General features: G+C 44.0%; 2 protein-coding genes across 6 annotated transcripts in view; one reads left to right on the forward strand and one right to left on the reverse strand.

Annotated features, from left to right (window-relative positions):
• Positions 1–118: 118 nt before the first annotated feature.
• Positions 119–16,054, reverse strand: part of CSGALNACT1 (chondroitin sulfate N-acetylgalactosaminyltransferase 1) — a 62,842-nt gene continuing 46,906 nt past the window's right edge. Inside the window, exons 10-11 of one of the 4 annotated variants that reach the window (XM_048942288.1) lie at positions 505–637; positions 119–224 (exon numbers count right to left, since the gene is read on the reverse strand). In XM_048942288.1, coding sequence (XP_048798245.1) covers positions 128–224; positions 505–637 — 230 coding nt within the window. In that variant the 3' untranslated portion in view covers positions 119–127. Of the gene's footprint in view, positions 225–504; positions 638–4,016; positions 4,186–5,153; positions 5,263–16,054 lie in introns of those variants that run through there. The other 3 variants (XR_007376484.1, XM_048942290.1, XM_048942289.1) reach the window with 3 other exon arrangements.
• On the forward strand, positions 4,179–15,516 carry SH2D4A (SH2 domain containing 4A). 2 transcript variants are annotated; one of them, XM_048942291.1, is made up of 9 exons: positions 4,179–4,357; positions 5,166–5,325; positions 5,968–6,127; positions 8,522–8,587; positions 8,954–9,089; positions 11,588–11,804; positions 12,202–12,335; positions 12,789–13,009; positions 14,536–15,516. In XM_048942291.1, the coding sequence occupies exons 1-9, from the start codon at positions 4,183–4,185 to the stop codon at positions 14,626–14,628; spliced, it is 1,362 nt and encodes a 453-aa protein (XP_048798248.1). In that variant the 5' UTR covers positions 4,179–4,182; the 3' UTR covers positions 14,629–15,516. The 2 variants fall into 2 exon arrangements, with proteins under 2 accessions (XP_048798248.1, XP_048798250.1); XM_048942293.1 differs by having other exon boundaries at positions 12,205–12,335; positions 14,536–15,515.

Here is a 16,054-nt window from a genome sequence, read left to right on the forward strand (position 1 = left end):
CGTCACCGGGGCAACGGCCGCCACCCGCCGTAACGCCCACGGACGGAGACGAGCGCCCGGCCGCGGGGTCACCGCTGCTGCTCCGTGTGCCCGCCCCGGGGCGGGGCCTCCTCTGCCCGGCGCCGCCTCACCGCTCCGGCGGAGGCACCGCCAGGGCTGTTTGTCGGCTGCGGGAAGCTGGTTTTGCTCTGGAAACGCGGCTGGTGCACGTGTAGTACCGACAGCTGGGGAAAGGCCGTACGTAGAATGGCGTGGGATGGAAAGCACCTTAAAGCCCATCCAGCTGCAACCGCCTGCCAGGGGCAGGGTTGCCGCCCACTAGATCGGGTTGCCCAGGATCCCGTCCAGCCTGGCTTTGAGTGCCTCCAAGGAATGGGGCACCCCAGGATTCTGTGGGCGGCTTTGCCGCTGCCTCGTTGCTCTCTGAGTAAAAAATTTCCCTCCTAACATCCATCCTAAATTCCCCCTCTTAGCTTCAAGCCATTCCCCCTTCCCTGGCTTTACCTCTTCTTGAAGCAAAGGTAGGAAACAATTCTTCTCTGCTTTTCATCTGGCTGTTTAATGTCCTCAAAGCAATGGTGAGGGCTCAGATTCACATCTTCCGGTGTCAGATCACTGCTTTGGTGCTTCGAAAAAGCTAAGGCAACAAGAACAACAAATAAAAAAGCCCTTTTCAGGCATAAAACATTTCAACTATTTGCCCTATCAAGTGAAGTCGTGTGAAGCATTTCCTGATATGCATCACAAGAGTATTTGACCTTGTCACGTCTTGCATTAGAAGTTAATCTTCAACTGGATAATAATTCTTGAGATTATCGTATTATTACCATACCCAAAGAAGAGTGTGAGGAGGGCAGGAGACACTGGAGTGGCATTTGACATAAAGTAACAAAAACAAAACAAGCAGCAGTGACAACTTCTCCTGCAGTTCCTTTTTCTCCCCCAGTGTCTGAATTTCTTAGGTCATTTTTAATTTAATGTTCCTGTCACATTTTTGGTAGAGATGCACATAGTAGAAATACTGCAATTTGAAGAAGCTGCCTCCCAGAAAATCAGGACCACTATTCAAGATGCTCACTATTTCTTCTTATGCCATCCTATCTATTTATTGATATGAAGAATGTCAAATGCAAGCCTATGTATGATTTCCTGTTGCTTTTTTTGGAGAACCTTTCCCTCTGCTGGCAGCAGCAATAGTGAGGAGCAGGATGAGGTGTGTCACAAGGGGGTGTCCCACGAGCCTGTTGCATGGGGTGTGATCCGTAAGCTGGAACACATATCAGCCCTTTCCTAAGTGCCTGCACATTTTTGCATGTTCATATACTTACGTTTCCCCTATTAGTGGTAGATGATTTACGGGAGCACAGAGAAGAGATGGCTCCCCAGCAGGCTGTTTATGAGCTGCGTGACCTTGGTTTTTTAAGAGTTATGTATTTCCCTTGAGCAGCAAAGGTTTCCACTACTTTTAATGGCAGTGCAGCATGTGAGTCAAGGTGAGATACAGTTGCAAGCAGGCTGCACAGGAGAGAATTTCCAGGTTATCCTTAGGCAAACTTCGTAGTAGTAGAGGGAAAAAATACCTTCTCTTGGCGTGGGTGGTGCCAAACATCTTAACTCTTCATCAGTCTGTCCGAGCCGCATAGGAAAAAAAAATGGTATCAGGACTGTCAATCATGAGTAAGGGGCTATCTCACAAATGCTCTGGGGAGATAATCCAGTCAGGCAGGGAAGCAGGTTTGACACAGAACACAGTGAGCCTTGAAAGGGAGACTACCAGAGTGAGGAAGGTCACCTGAAGAACCAGGGGGCACTACTGGGAGAGAAAGAAACTCCACAACCTCTGCAGCTTTGCTCTCTGCAAATTTTAACTCCGCAATATAAACGGTACTAACCCCAGTCAAATACCTCCTGTGCGGCCAAGTGGTGAGAAGGGCAAACACAAGTGACATGAATTCAAGTTTCCTGTTGCTGCAAGGGCAGCAGCCAGCTGGGGAATCTTCCAGTCAGTTCCAGTCACTCCTGTCAGCCACACACACACACACACACAGCCCCCGTTCAGTCACAACAAGGACATCCTTTTGAGATGATGATTTCTGGTCATCTTCTTCCCCAAGCACCAAGGCTTTACTGAACAGTTTCCACGGAAGAGTAATTCTGCTGACTCAGAGCCAAAAAACAGAGCTGCTGGGAGACCTTACCAGCTGGCTGGCTTTCTCCCCCCCCAGGGTATGTTATTGAATGCCCTCTATTTAGCAAACCATTCAGCAATTGGCCCACACAAACCGCAAATAATACCTTCTTACCTGAAGGCAATAAAAGCATTTTACCTTCTTTCATGCAACAAGACTGTTACATTAAAAGCCTCTTCAATTTTAAACACAGTGATTAACTTTTGTTGGCCCAATCACCCAGCTCAGAGATACTATCTGCTTCAGGTACTCTTTCCAATCCATGAAGTACCTAAGAGTAGTTATTCCTCCAAACAGAAAAATCACCTTGTACTTGCACAGAAGGACTGCCACGTTATCTAAAATCACAGCAACACCAAGTACCCTCTGAGGACAGAACTTTATCGAACCCCAAACTTTGCGCACTCCAAATTGTACTTTATAAAAGCTATTGTTTTGTTGCCCCATTTCAACGAATTAAATGCACTGCATTCATGCTCCCTTGGAAACTTCAGTATTATGTTTCTGTGCCACCACCTTTTCTATTCTTTTATTTCTTTAATTAAAAATAAAATAAAATAAAATCAGATTGCAAGCAGTCACGCTCTGAAGCTGACGGTGCTCCCAGCACCTTTTCTTTTTCCTGAGTCAGCCCCAAATGGGGATCTCTAGGGTTCTAGTCCCCTTAATTCATTTGACTCCCAGACTTAATACCTGGTGCTGCTTCACCCTGGTATAGGTCATTCTGTTCTTTGTACCTCTAAATTACTGCCCCAACAACCACCTTCCTCTTACCTAGTATGCTACATCCTGTGTGCTTGTTCCTGAGACTCCCAGCATTTCTGTGGAAGAAAGTGAATAAACCTGCTGAGTTTTTCTTTTCCTCCTCCTTCCACAGCAATACCAGAGTTGTGCAACAGTGTCACTGCACATGCTGTCAACCCCTGGGATTATCCAGATTAGATATAGAAAATAGTTAGCTTCAAGGTCTTTAGTCCACATTTTTATTTCTCCACTTGCAGCCAGTAGTGCTCCTGTAAGACCTCTCACAATTTGTCCAGAAAAAAAGATCTCTGTTGTGATTGTAAATATTTGTGCACAAAGCATAGCTATGTAGGTTTTAAGTATATTGCATGCACCAGACTGTGCATGTGGCTCAGCATCCTGGGCAAGAATAGGAGCACCGCTTCTTCCCTGTGTGCTTCATCCTGTCAGATGGGGATGTGCTGTGTCAGGCTCACCACGTGGGAAAGGTGCCTCAGCAAGAAATGTCAGACAAGGAGCTGTCTCAAGCTCATGAGCCGCTGCAATCTAAGTCATTTGGCTTTGAAGAAACCAGCTGTGCTGCTTGCACTCCCTTGCTGTGATGTTGCCTTTGAAGAATAGGAGCACCTCCAAAATACCAACCAGGCAACTCCTGCTCCTACCTCAAATGCAGTGCCTAAAGCCCTCCCAGTCTTTCCTTGGTAAAATGAGACTGGCCAGACTTGTTAACATCACACCGCCCCATCTCAAAGCTTTCCTTTTCAAAGGAGGAGCCGTCTACTCACAGGTTCATTGATTCCCAGCCCAGCAGGAATGTTTGCTCAGGCACGGACAAGCCACACCTCTGATGACTGTAACAGGCACAGCTCGCTCTATTTTGATAGTCTATCAGCTAGGTTTATCAACGTATATAAACAAAAACTCCCCTTTACAGAACTTTTCCCACTTCCGGACAGTTATCCCGGCAGAGCATGCGGGGGCTGTGTCTGAGCTGAGCTCACCTGTTATTTCAAGAAATTTTAATAGCAGGTTTTAAGCTACTTATTTACTTTTTTTTTTGGTCTGTGCAGGAAGTCTGAGCTTAAAAAAAAAAAGACAGAAGTATAATTACCCTGGCACGCCTGCATTCCTGCTCCAGGCTCAGGAGGGAGGGGAGTCTTTCTCATCGGTGCAGGCACGTTCAAGCCAGGAAGAGAACCGGATCCCTGGAGATCATTGCCACCAACGTGTGTAACTGAAACCCACAGCCATGCTGAAACAGATATTATCGGAGATGTACATTGATCCTGACCTGCTAGCAGAACTCAGCGAGGAGCAGAAGCAGATCCTCTTCTACAAGATGAGGCAGGAGCAGATCAGACGGTGGAAAGAAAGAGAAGCTGCTGCAGACAAGGTTTCAGCAAAGAAGCCACTGCCAAAAAAAGGTAAGAACTTCCTGCTCTGGCCCAGATCTGACCAAGTCCGCTGTGCTCTATAAATGGGAGCTAACACGTTCCCTAGAGCAATTTTTTCTCCCCAGGACACATCATAATTGCATTTCCAAACTGTAATTAAGCCCAGCTCTGATGGGGTAGTTTTGGCCTTGCACTCAACGGTTTTATTCTCTGGCCCCCATGCTCTTTCCTTAGCCAAGTTTCTAAAATCCCCTTCCTGAGAAGGCATGGCTTACTTGCCCCCTAGAGCAAGAGCTTCATCTCATCCCCCCCCCGCTCAATGGGGGTCTCTGAATCTATCTATAACATAACCTTGGACTTGAACACCTCTCCTAGGATGTCAGCAACATACAGGAGTTTGGTGAGTGCTTTTACATGGGCTGAGGCACCAAAACGGTGCCTTTAGACCTGAAGTCCCCTCGTCTTTGTTAGGATTACATAGCATGCTCTCTTCTGGGACTGCAGCACTGTTCTCTCAGCTCTTTCTCACCTGCTCTGTTTGCAGATAGCTCACCCCTCACCTGTCTCTGTACCAAGGGGTTGGGGAGGGCAGTGGCAAGGAAGTGGAGAAAGAAAAGAAACAGTGACATCCCTAGCCTCTAAAATCAAAAATGTCTCCTTCACTGACCTGGCTGCAGTACCATGAAATGAAAAGGCAGGTGTGTCCTCTGTCCCAACTGATTTTTTCCCATGTACCGCTGCTTTTGGAAGGGTACTGCCAACAGCAGCAGCCAAGGGACACAGGTCCTGCAGACAGCTGCTGAGCAAACTGTTTTCAAAAAAGTCACTTCTTTTCCAGCCAGTACGAAGTCTGTACAATGGAAGCTAGGTGCTGACAACGATGTCTGGGTGTGGGTGATGGGTGAGCATCCTTCAGATAAATCCTATGCAGCCATCTGCGAAGAGATCCAGGCACAAAGGGCCAAGCGGTTAGCAAATGAGCAAGGCAAGGAGGCCAGGTAAGCACCCTTCCCTTGGAGGACTTGGGGGGTGGACAGGGAGGAAAAGACGTTACTAGAAAAGGGAGGCTGCACTCTTCTCCAGGGACTCTCTCCTCTGCTCTGTAATTTTTTCTCCTCACAAGGAAGCAAGCAGACAAGTCCAGCACTGCCACAGAGAGTAACACTAATCTTTTTGTAAAACCTCTTTTCTTTCCTTTGATGTAAAGCTTGGGGCTGGGCGCGGTCATCACTGTCACACTCTACTTACAGAGTAAAGGCACAGGCTTTCTGCACATAATACCAGCAGAGACCAACTCCAGCTTGGGGGCTGCCCCAGCTCCTCGGTCTCCCAGGATATCCCTACTGTGCAGTAACTTCACAATATCACAGGAAATGGTAACTATTTCTGCAGCAGGCCACGTGTTTGGATTGCACTGATTCACCAACAGGTGCCTGCCTGCCTACAGCAGACCAACAGTTACTCACAATGAGTAACTAATTTAATTATTCCATCTACCTGATTTGGAGACACAACAGCTGCATGCAGGCACACTGCTCCATCACAGCACTACTTTGCTTATGTGTAATTTCCTGTGAGATGTTTATAGAGAGCAGAAAGTCACTCCCTGGTATTCCTAAGAACTGTCCCTTGTGTTTCAGAGAGACAGACTGTGCTGTAACACAGTCTCCGCAACCACAGCCACAAGTCCTGGGTGAAACAGAAGTTCAGGGAAAAAATAAAAACACTGTAGAGGAACAGAAAGAAGAGGCGAGAAAAAACACTGCTGGTACAATTGGGAAAAGCCAGGAGCTCAAAAAGGTAGTTTTCCCCTTTTTTCCACACTAATCATGATCATTTGCTTTGAGATCTAGGAAGTGCAGCAAATCCTGGTTGCTTTAAATAGAAATCTGAGAGAAAAGCCAGCTGACGATTAAGGCTTTTCTTCTGTACTTCCAGGACAAGCCATACTGCTACATCCTTCCTTAGGAACTAGAAGGTCTACATGCTATTGTTAGCTGGGACAGATCTGCTCAGCACCATTAGCTACTCTCAATTCCTTTGCTTCCACTCTCCACGGATAAAGTGAGGGTCACAGTAATTTCTTTCCTGCTCTGTGTCAGTTTGGACTGCTTTTCAGACAAGACCAGGGCACACATCCCAGGATGGCCCTCAGATAAATCATCTACTTTCACAGAAGATGAGATGAATGTAGTTCTACCAGTATTCTCTAACATATGTATCCTCAAGTTCCCTCTTTTGTTGTCTTTTTTTCTTTTTGTCTTCTAGAGAAGATGACAGTTTATAAACTTGACAGCATAGGACAAGTCCAAATGCAGTAACTATAGTAACAGCATCTCATCTTTACTGATGTATTTTATTACAGAAATATTTTTCTCCAGTAATAAATATATTTGTACTGTTTAACTAGCTACAAAAAGCCATTTGCAGAGAACTGAGATTAAAAAAAAATAAAAATTAGCTACCAATGCAATCACAGTTGAACAGAAAAGTCCCGCCAATTCAATGGGAGAAGTCCAATTTCATTCTGTGAGGTTTTCATTCCACCTTTCACTGCTAACTTCTGTGAGTGTATATTCCTCTATTACACAGCCATGTCATATTTCAGCATAAAAGCATTATAACTGAAAGCTGGGTTTGGGTCAAATGCCTCTCCCCCTGCTGCCAATATACTGAAGGGAATTTGGTGGCTGAGTGGCTGTCTCCTTTATCAGATGGTTCTGAATCACACAAGGTTTTTCTCAGCACTGTTTGCTCAAGTTGAGCCACTATGTGGGAGATTCTTTTCCCCCCCCCCCCCCCCCTCCCTTTTTTAAAGAAAACTATTAGTCAAAATTAAAAAAAGAAACCCCAACACCAAATCAGCCAACTAAAAATCCCACTACCAAAAATACAAAACCTTATAAACTTCTGCAAATTTGAGGGGTTTTGCATATTTTACTTTCTGTTTTCTGTCACTGTATTATAAATAAGTAATTTTCCCAGATTTCTGATGTTTTTGCTAGCCAAAGGGAGGATACAGACTGCAGACCCAGATGTTGCATTTTGTAAGCATGGAGAGGAAGGGGAGCTTTCTCTTACCTCCCTTGTTATATTGCTTTTTCTGTACCTGAGGGCTCTGAGCATTGTGCTTTGCTGCAGAGGCTGTGGGGGTTGATCTAAGCTGCTTCACTCAAGTTTTAAGTTCGTAGTTCTTTGTTTAGGAGATGGAAATTGGAAACCCAGGTTTATATTGAATATTAGCTCAACAGGTGATGGAGAAGGCAAAGATGTCCTTGGTAAGCAGTTTAGTACAGCTGACTTATTACTCATTGTACTGTGGGAGGCAGTCTGGGTCAAACAGGGAGGTGGGTGGGTGTTTGCTCAAAGATGAGCCCCATCTTTTCCTAAAAGACAGGTCTCAGCTGCTAGCACAGCCAGACTGGTTTTAGGAAAGAGAAAACACAAGACACAAAGCTAGTTGGGTAAGTCAGACAAGTGGCTGTTTACAGTAGTCAGCTACAGCAGCAACTGAGCAAAGGCAGGTAGAGCTGTAGGTGGCAGGTTCTGCTAGGGCTTGATTTACAGAGAGAGAAAGAAGGGAAGCTGTCTGCTCCCTGGGACCACTTGAGAGTGCCACTTAGCAAACATACGCAGACTTGGGATGATTCTCGACACCCCTGACTCTTTCTCCTGTGGCACATAAGATTTAATATGATGAAAAAAGTATTTTTGTCTGAGAAAACTGGCAAAATTTGTTAACACAGAAGTCACATTACTCCTTCTGCACTGAACTCCCATAGTCCAGCCACTTGCATATGCAGGAAGTGAGACTGAAGCGTACCTCAAGTCCTGGGCACAAACAAGATGCACTCTGGGAATGCTTTGCTGGTGCATATCTCCAAGGGTAAAGCACTCTCAAGAGTCTTGTGCTTTACCTGGGAGGAGAATGAAAAGGAGATCTTGCTGCTTGGGATCAGCTCTGAAAATGCAGAATGCTACTGCCTGCCTTATTGGGCTCACCAGAGAAATCTGTAAGGAAAGAGCAGTCTGCAAAGCACAAAGCACGGCACTTCAACACAAAGAGCATTCCAAGCTATGGCAGCCCACAATCTCCACCTGCAATCATCCAGGTTTTTGTCAAGAGCACATCCCAAAAATGAGTGAAAGTCCAAATTCTGCTTTTATTTCTCACTGCTCTTTTCCTTTGCCCAGAGGGAAGCCCGGGATGTTCACCAGATGCTGGCAGACTGCCAGATGAGGAAGGGTGGCTTCTCACAGGTAAGTTGCAACCTAGGATGCTCCTGACTTTGTGTCAGATCCAAACATGATTTTTAAGTCCCAGTCAGCCTGAGACTCATCTGAACCAAGGATGTTCACCTCTTGGCCCAGTTCTGCCCAGTACCGCCATGCTCTTCTAGAACAAAGCAGGCCAGCCTGGCAGACTGGGGAATAGCATGTGAAGATGTTTCAGATCATTTCTGTTTTGCCCTTCTTTTTCTTTCGCAACCTGCAGTAAAGGAAGAGGTTCTGCATGTTGAAATCAAAGGGATTCATAACCGAGAATGAAGTCCCTAGTTTTTCAAAACTAGCTGAAAAGCAGGGCTAAAGCTAGCCAAAGCACTGAACATACCGTTTCTTTCACAGATGAAGGGAGGACACAGGAGAAATTCAGAAGAGACTACAGTCCCGCCGAAGGCAATATCCCAAAGCCACAAATGCTCAGAGAGCCAGAAGGTGGTGCAGAAACCCGATGAGAATGAGCCTGAGTGGCAAGAATCCTGTAAGATCTTAGGATGACCTTTTCCTATAGGCCTTGAGAAATCTTAGGGCTCTGTGTGGTCACCTCAGTCATTCCCTTGCAAAACTGGAACTCTGTATTTTTCAGTTAGTAGGTGGAAAGTACTGCCAAAAAATACAGAGCTGCATTATCAGAAATTTTCCTGTGTCCACACAGCATTGAAACTAGTGCTGGACAGTGAATTGGCAAATTTATCCTACACAAAATTCTCCACTTGTAAATATTTCCCATTTTCAGTCTTCTCTATATTTTGATTAAAGAGCACTTGTTTTTGATTGAAAGCTGATAGATTTAAATAATAATCAACAACGTCAAGCAGAATGAGTCTTGCTGGCATTTGACAGCCCTCAGATACCCTATGAAAATAATAACAGATGGGACCCACATGAGTGTAGCCACGGTAATTCATTTTAAACTAAAAGCAGGCCTTCGGCAGAAATTTGCAGTAACCACTGCTTGTGTGGGAAAGAATTCTAAGTGGTGAGGATGAACAAAAAATGATTATTTCAAAAGCTCTTAGTTCATAGCAAAGGAAACTTTTCAAACTTCAGAAATCAGTGGGAAGGGCTTTTGCTACTCAGTAAAATTCTGTACTGTGCAGAAGATCAACACAGGGCCAGGGTAAGGCTCCTTCTTGCACAACAGGACAGTATTGTGGAGAGGTAAGCTGATCTGAGACCTCAGAAATAATATGAAACATGAAAGAATGACATTGCATGAAACACAAAGGGCCACTCCAAATCTCCCTGCTTCCTATCCTCCCTTCCTCAAGGTTGGACTTGATCTTGAAGATCTTTTCCAACCTAAGCAATTCTGTGATTCTCTGCAAGGCACAGTCCTCTCATCTGCTTCCCTTTTACACAAAAAAAAAATCTCATTGATCCAGAAGCCCTGCTGCATCTTCTAATATAAAGAATCCAACAAACAGGATCAAAAATGACACAACAGTGTGAGACTTACAGTAACACCTACCACTGCTGCCAAGAATGTCCTGAACCCTCTACTTAAGTTACTACAATGACTACATTTCCTTCTAGGATCTCTCATAGTAACCACACATCTCAAAGCTCAGTTTTCAGCATGACCTGATTAAAAAAATATATTCAAGTTGATTCCTTTTGAGGGTATCTTGCTGTGCAGCTTTTTCAGAGACTTGAAAAAAAGGGTCACAAGCTTAGTATGCAGAAAATAGAGAAATACCCTGCCCCTCTGCTTGCCTTTGTTTCCATCCAGGTTCAAGTTCTGCTCCTCACATCTTCCTTTCCTGGGGAGAAGGAAAATTGAAGGCAAACTTAATGCTTTTTTTTCCTAGTTTCTCCCCTGCTCTTCAGTAGATGGCAATGCTGTACTACCATTTGTCTTCACTTCAGGCCAAGACTTCTGTTCTTCTAATTAAAAAAAATTAATTTGATTACAAAAGCACAGAAAGTACTAGCCTAACTCAGGCTGAAGAGCTGGTTCCTAAGCAAAAACAAACAAAATAATATCCAGCCAATTTCTCTACTCCACAGAAGAGTCACAGCAACACTCCCTTCCCTTTGTAAAGCCCATCAAGATTTTCAAATCCTTTAGAGGATCCATTTGTGGTCATTTCAGCAGTTTTTCTGCCTCCCCAGTCTGCTGGAAATAGAAACAGAAGTTTTTGTTCATGTATTGCTGTGGCTTTTCCAACATTATTTCACTGCATGCAGCATAAAATCTCTTTTCCTCCTGATCTTTATCAAAGTTAGATGGATTGGGGCAAAATTCCTGTCTCAGTGCACAAATTAAATTGAAAGGCTAAAGGGCCACTTGCTTCTTCCATCATCCTTTCTCCCACCCTCTCCAGCCTTTGAAGAAAGGCATACTTGTACCATTTATAATTAAGTGGGGATTTTAATTTGATAAAGTAATTGTGCTTTTCCCCCCCCATTTCATTCAAGAAATCTATGGGTCAGCTGAAAACATTTTCTTATCTTATTGAATAACTGCTCCTTCTTGCTCAGATCTCTGCTCACACAAAAGGCATCACAGAAATACATGTCTGAATCAAGAATCACATGAAACAAAACCAAGTCATTTCTAAGTACAAAGATAGAACTCAGATTTTTATCCGTTGAAGAAATAAGAACTGGGCTCTTTTAAATAGTAGCTGCCAAAAGTGGTGTGAGAGAGGTAACGAGTATTCTCACAGATAAGTGCATCTTTCATACAGTGGCCAGAGTAGCTGAGCCACTCAAGACTTGCAGGGAAGATAAACGACTTCCAACACATGCAATCTAAGATGCCTGTTTGAAAATAGAGGAGGGGAAGTACTTCAGTTCCAGAGCTCCCTCCCTCCATAGTAACACCACTTGTGTCTAGTGCTGGGGCACGGAGAGAACCTAAAAGATCTGAAATGCATTATTCTTTAGCTCCAGCAAGCAGAGAGATGGCTAAACAGAAGCAAGTTCAAAACTTGCCTGCTTGTTTGCTCCTGTATGACTGCTTTTCTGTTCCAGTGCGGAAATCCAAGGCAGCAGATGAGAAGAGACGCTCTCTTGCGCGGCAGGCCAGAGACGACTACAGAAGGCTTTCACTGCAGGGAGCCCACAGAGGGAAGCAGGCAGACATATCCAAGAATGCCACAGCAGGAGATCGGCGGCCGCTGCAATACCCTCCTCTCCCACCAAAGCCTAAACTTCCACCTCCTGTGATGGCGAATGGCAGAGCAGTTAGGTGAGAAAAACGTGCACTGTTCAAGGAAGGGGAAAGGGGGTGGGATTCTTCTGCTCTGGCAAGGGATGGTTGAGATGGGGAAGGCCTGTTCTCCTCATGGAGAGGAAACACTCCACAGGGAAAAATAAGAAAGCTAAACTATATTCCAGAGTAGGGTATAAAGACTGTGACAGAGCTGTTGATCAGTGATGAAGTATATTTGCTCACACCTGGAGATTAACCATCAGTCTGGGATTCTCACTGACATTACTGTTCACTAAAATGAACTCCCATACCAAAAACTCCATTTCAGTGACAAAACTGAGACAGTTCCTAATAGGCTGAACAAAAAAGCAATTCTTGCCAGGATCCAAAAGCCGTCATTTCAACTTGATACACAAATCACTGTCTTTTGTAGCAGGAAAGAGGCAATCCAGAGAACAGTCTCCAATTCAGCTGAACAAAGCATCATCAAGTGGTTCAAAGAGGAGCAATTCCCCCTTCGAGCTGGGTATCAGAAAACCACAGACACGATAGCACCTTGGTTTCATGGTGAGTCCTGAGCGCTTTTGCCCCAACCCAACCTTTTACAGAGTTGTTTCAACTAAGAGGGCTGCTATAACAGACTGATCCCATGAACTTTTTGAAGGTAGCTAAGCTTTCAATTTTTAAGTATGTACAATAGTTTGAATTTCTCTAATTATGACAAACATCAAGCTAAAGTCTTAAGAGTGAAAGCCAGATCTCGACTTCTCATAGCTAGTTGTAACAGACCTAATATGCTGGATGTAGAACAGTTAGCACAAAGTAGAGTTAGCTTGACACCACGGTCTGCTACAAGCAATGGCAGTACCTCTCTTGGACTGCTGGGAAGAAAACATGCAGGGGATAGAAGCACTGTGAATTAGTTTTAGAATGGTAAAGAAGGTTTCCTGGTGGAATTGCTCCATCTGCTCCTGAACAAATGCTTTTCTCACTTCAATTCTGTGTTGTGGCTTTGTACAGGTATCCTAACCTCTAAGAAAGCAGAGGAGCTTCTGAGTAAAACAGTGCCGGGGAGTTTTTTGATCCGTGTCAGTGAGAAAATCAGAGGCTACGTGCTTTCCTATCGGTCTGCAGAGGGATGTAAACACTTCCTTATTGATGCCTCCAGTGATTCCTACAGCTTCCTTGGAGTGGACCAGCTACAACATCCAACACTGGCTGACCTTGTTGACTACCACAAGGTGAAGGTCTAGCAATGCATTCATTAACTATTTTTTACGTAATTGCCTTAGGGCACTTCAAAATAAGAAGGATCAGATTCAGCTGTTATCATGTAGTTAACTAGTCCCATTTTATTTCTACTGGGTATTCTATGGGATGTTCCAGAAGGGTATGTGTCCCCCACTGGGGACAACCAAATACATCACAGATGTCTTAGACTTGAATTGCTCTCCCTTACGTAGGCAGAACACCTTGTACAGGGCTCAAGTTACTACACATTATTTAGCACAACTGCTGATAAGACAATAGGTGACAGCATTCGGACTTGTTATAATTTTCTCTGTGGTTGTGGAGTTCCAGCAATTTCAATAAATAGAAAATAGTTCACCTCCAGCTTAAGAAAGCAAGAGAACGAGGTATATTTATAATTTCAAAGCAGGCAAGGTACATGGATATGGAGCAAAGGTAGCAAATAATGGAAGAGAAGGAAGAAGGCTGTCAGGTCCTTATGACAGTAACATCAAGTGTTTGCTGGCACTGACTGCAGTTGCATAGGCTCCAAGGTCCAGACTGTGCATTCATTTACTGTAAGATCTGTCCAGAGACAGGACAACCATTTTGCCAAAAGGTTCACATAAAATTTATGCTTCTTTTAATTAAGTGCCTAGCATAATGTAGACGTGATTAAACTAAAATGGTTTACGAAGAAAATATCTATGCCCATCTGCTATGTGAAACTCTCTTTGGGCTACTTCAACCTGCTTCTTGCATAGGTTTCACAGTCCAGGCTGAATCTGTTGAAAGCAGGAGTTAGACAACTTACTGGCACCAGAGCTGGAAAATTTAAAGCCTGGGTGTGGATGCCTGTATTAAAAATAGAGTCACACCCACAGTCTGCAAAGAATCCTATGGACTCTACTACACTACAGCAGATGTGTGTGGGAGCAGGGCAAACCTACCTGGCTAAAGTGCTCCGGTAGGTTCTGCTCATCACCCACTGGGTACCCATGAAAGAAGGCGAATTCCCACCATACATCTACTACTGGGATTGAGAACAGGATGGGAAACAGAAACACGGTTTCCAGGGAATTCTTGTTAGAAACAGGCTAGCCAAAGCAGAAGGCACATACTTACTTGCAGGATCCACTCCCACCCCTTTCACAAACACAACTCCCACTTGTGGGCACCCCACCTGCACTAGTGGAGATGCAGCAAGCTTGCAGTCCCGCTAACTTGCATGCCACACAATCCTCACACCAGAAATTCCTAGGCAGGACAGCATTTCTCATCGTAGAAGCTGCTTATATTACAAGATAAGCATAGTTGTTTCCAAGACCTACCAGAATCATGTCACTGGATTACCACACCAAGCACAAACATTTTCTTGAAGGTAGAAACCAGCCATGCAAATCTGCTTCCTGAATTCCCAGGGCTCTGAGACATATCACACATTAATAGGTCCACAGTAATGGAGTGGCAATATATTGGGATATTCCAGGTATACTGGCCTGTTTGAAAAGTGTTTGATTGTATTCTTTGTCAACAGGATGAACCCATCACTTCTCTGGGAAAGGAGCTGTTGCTTTACCCATGTGGTCAAGAGGACCATGAACCAGATTACATCTCTCTCTTTGAGTGAAACTCCCAGTCTCCTTATGTAGCCCCGCACCGCTTTCACCAAGACTGCACTTCAAACTGGAAGCAGCTGATGCTTACCTGAAACTTGCCTTAAGTGCCTCTATTTCAAATCCTTCTCAACAAAGCAGTGGGAAAATAAGTGCTGTCACACAGGCTTATTGTTTCAACAGAGTCAAAAGATGCATCAGCCCAGCAAGCTACAGAACACCCAGATACATCATGCGTGTGGATTAGACGATGAAGCATCAGTCGAACAGAGATTTTTGCAGATTTCCTCAGGGATATCTGTGTTCAAGCTGCGTTTTGCTCTTGAATGCAAGGTTGCCTGCTGTCTGGGAAACAGATTGGTACCTAAAATTGAATGAGATCATAGCTTCCTGAAGGCACCAAACAACTTGGAGAAGTGAATCAGCCTTGATAGTAATTTGTTTAATGTGAAACAGTGCTGTAAAATGCTGTGCCCTTGGAATCAAGGATGTTCAAGTAAAACATCCAAGCATACCCTTGGTGCCCTTGGTGCCTTTCAGTGAAATGTGTTCTCTGAAGAGGGATTTTTATGAAAAATACATTTTAAAAATTCCTTGAGCATCTGTATATAGACTATGAATACAGTTTTCTAACCTGTATCTAAATCCCACACTGGCCTTTCTGCCTAGAGGAGGATTAACCTTTTGCAAGGAAGTGGAGAAGGGATGCAAGAATTTGTTAGTAAGAACTGCATTCACAGAGCCTAAATAATGTAAGAAACAGGGCCTGTATCAGTATTAGTACAGTTTACGGAAGTGTTTGCCAGTAAATAATGCTGTTTTTCAGAACAGAGCTATTTATTTCTAGTTGTGTCCAGATTACTGGGACGCAGATGGTGTGAACCATAACAGAACCTTTTTTTTTTTTTTTTTTCAAAAAAATGTTCTCTCTTTGTATCTGTTACACTGCTCTTAAAACACAATTAAGAATATTGAGGAAGAAGCTGAACAGAATCGCATAAATTAATCCTCACCCAGATTGCTTCAATTTGAATTGTGTCACATGAGAAAAAGCACAACTTGGGATTAATGTGCAAGACTGCTAACACCATCATTTGTTAGAGATGTGACTGTCAAAGAGTAAGCAAGTACTCACTTGTTCACTTGTTCCCTTCCTTCAACTGGATCAGGGAAACCCTGCTTAACAGAAGCAGTCAAAAGCTTGAGTCTTATATTGACCAGCATTTTGCAGAACATAGATAAGAAGAAATTCTTACAATCACCTGGTCCTAAAATTTACAGTCATGCTGATAGGTGGTTTCCACAGAGAGCATAATCAGCACTCCTGCTGCAGCACGTTTAAATAACTAGAGATAAAAGCCTTAATGTAAACTGAGATTCTGAAAGTAGCAACTGTAATGGGACAACAGATTTAAGGAACTTCTTGAGCATTATATCACA

Source organism: Lagopus muta, chromosome 4 (assembly GCF_023343835.1).
Source record: "Lagopus muta isolate bLagMut1 chromosome 4, bLagMut1 primary, whole genome shotgun sequence".
NCBI lineage: Eukaryota > Metazoa > Chordata > Aves > Galliformes > Phasianidae > Lagopus > Lagopus muta.

Excerpts from the sequence above, each read along its gene's own strand:
- SH2D4A (XM_048942291.1), top strand. The coding sequence starts at position 4,183 with ATGCTGAAACAGATATTATCGGAGATGTACATTGATCCTGACCTGCTA. Across the intron at positions 5,326-5,967 it reads GAGCAAGGCAAGGAGGCCAG|AGAGACAGACTGTGCTGTAA; the intron begins GTAAGCACCCTT and ends CTTGTGTTTCAG. Across the intron at positions 8,588-8,953 it reads GGAAGGGTGGCTTCTCACAG|ATGAAGGGAGGACACAGGAG; the intron begins GTAAGTTGCAAC and ends TTTCTTTCACAG.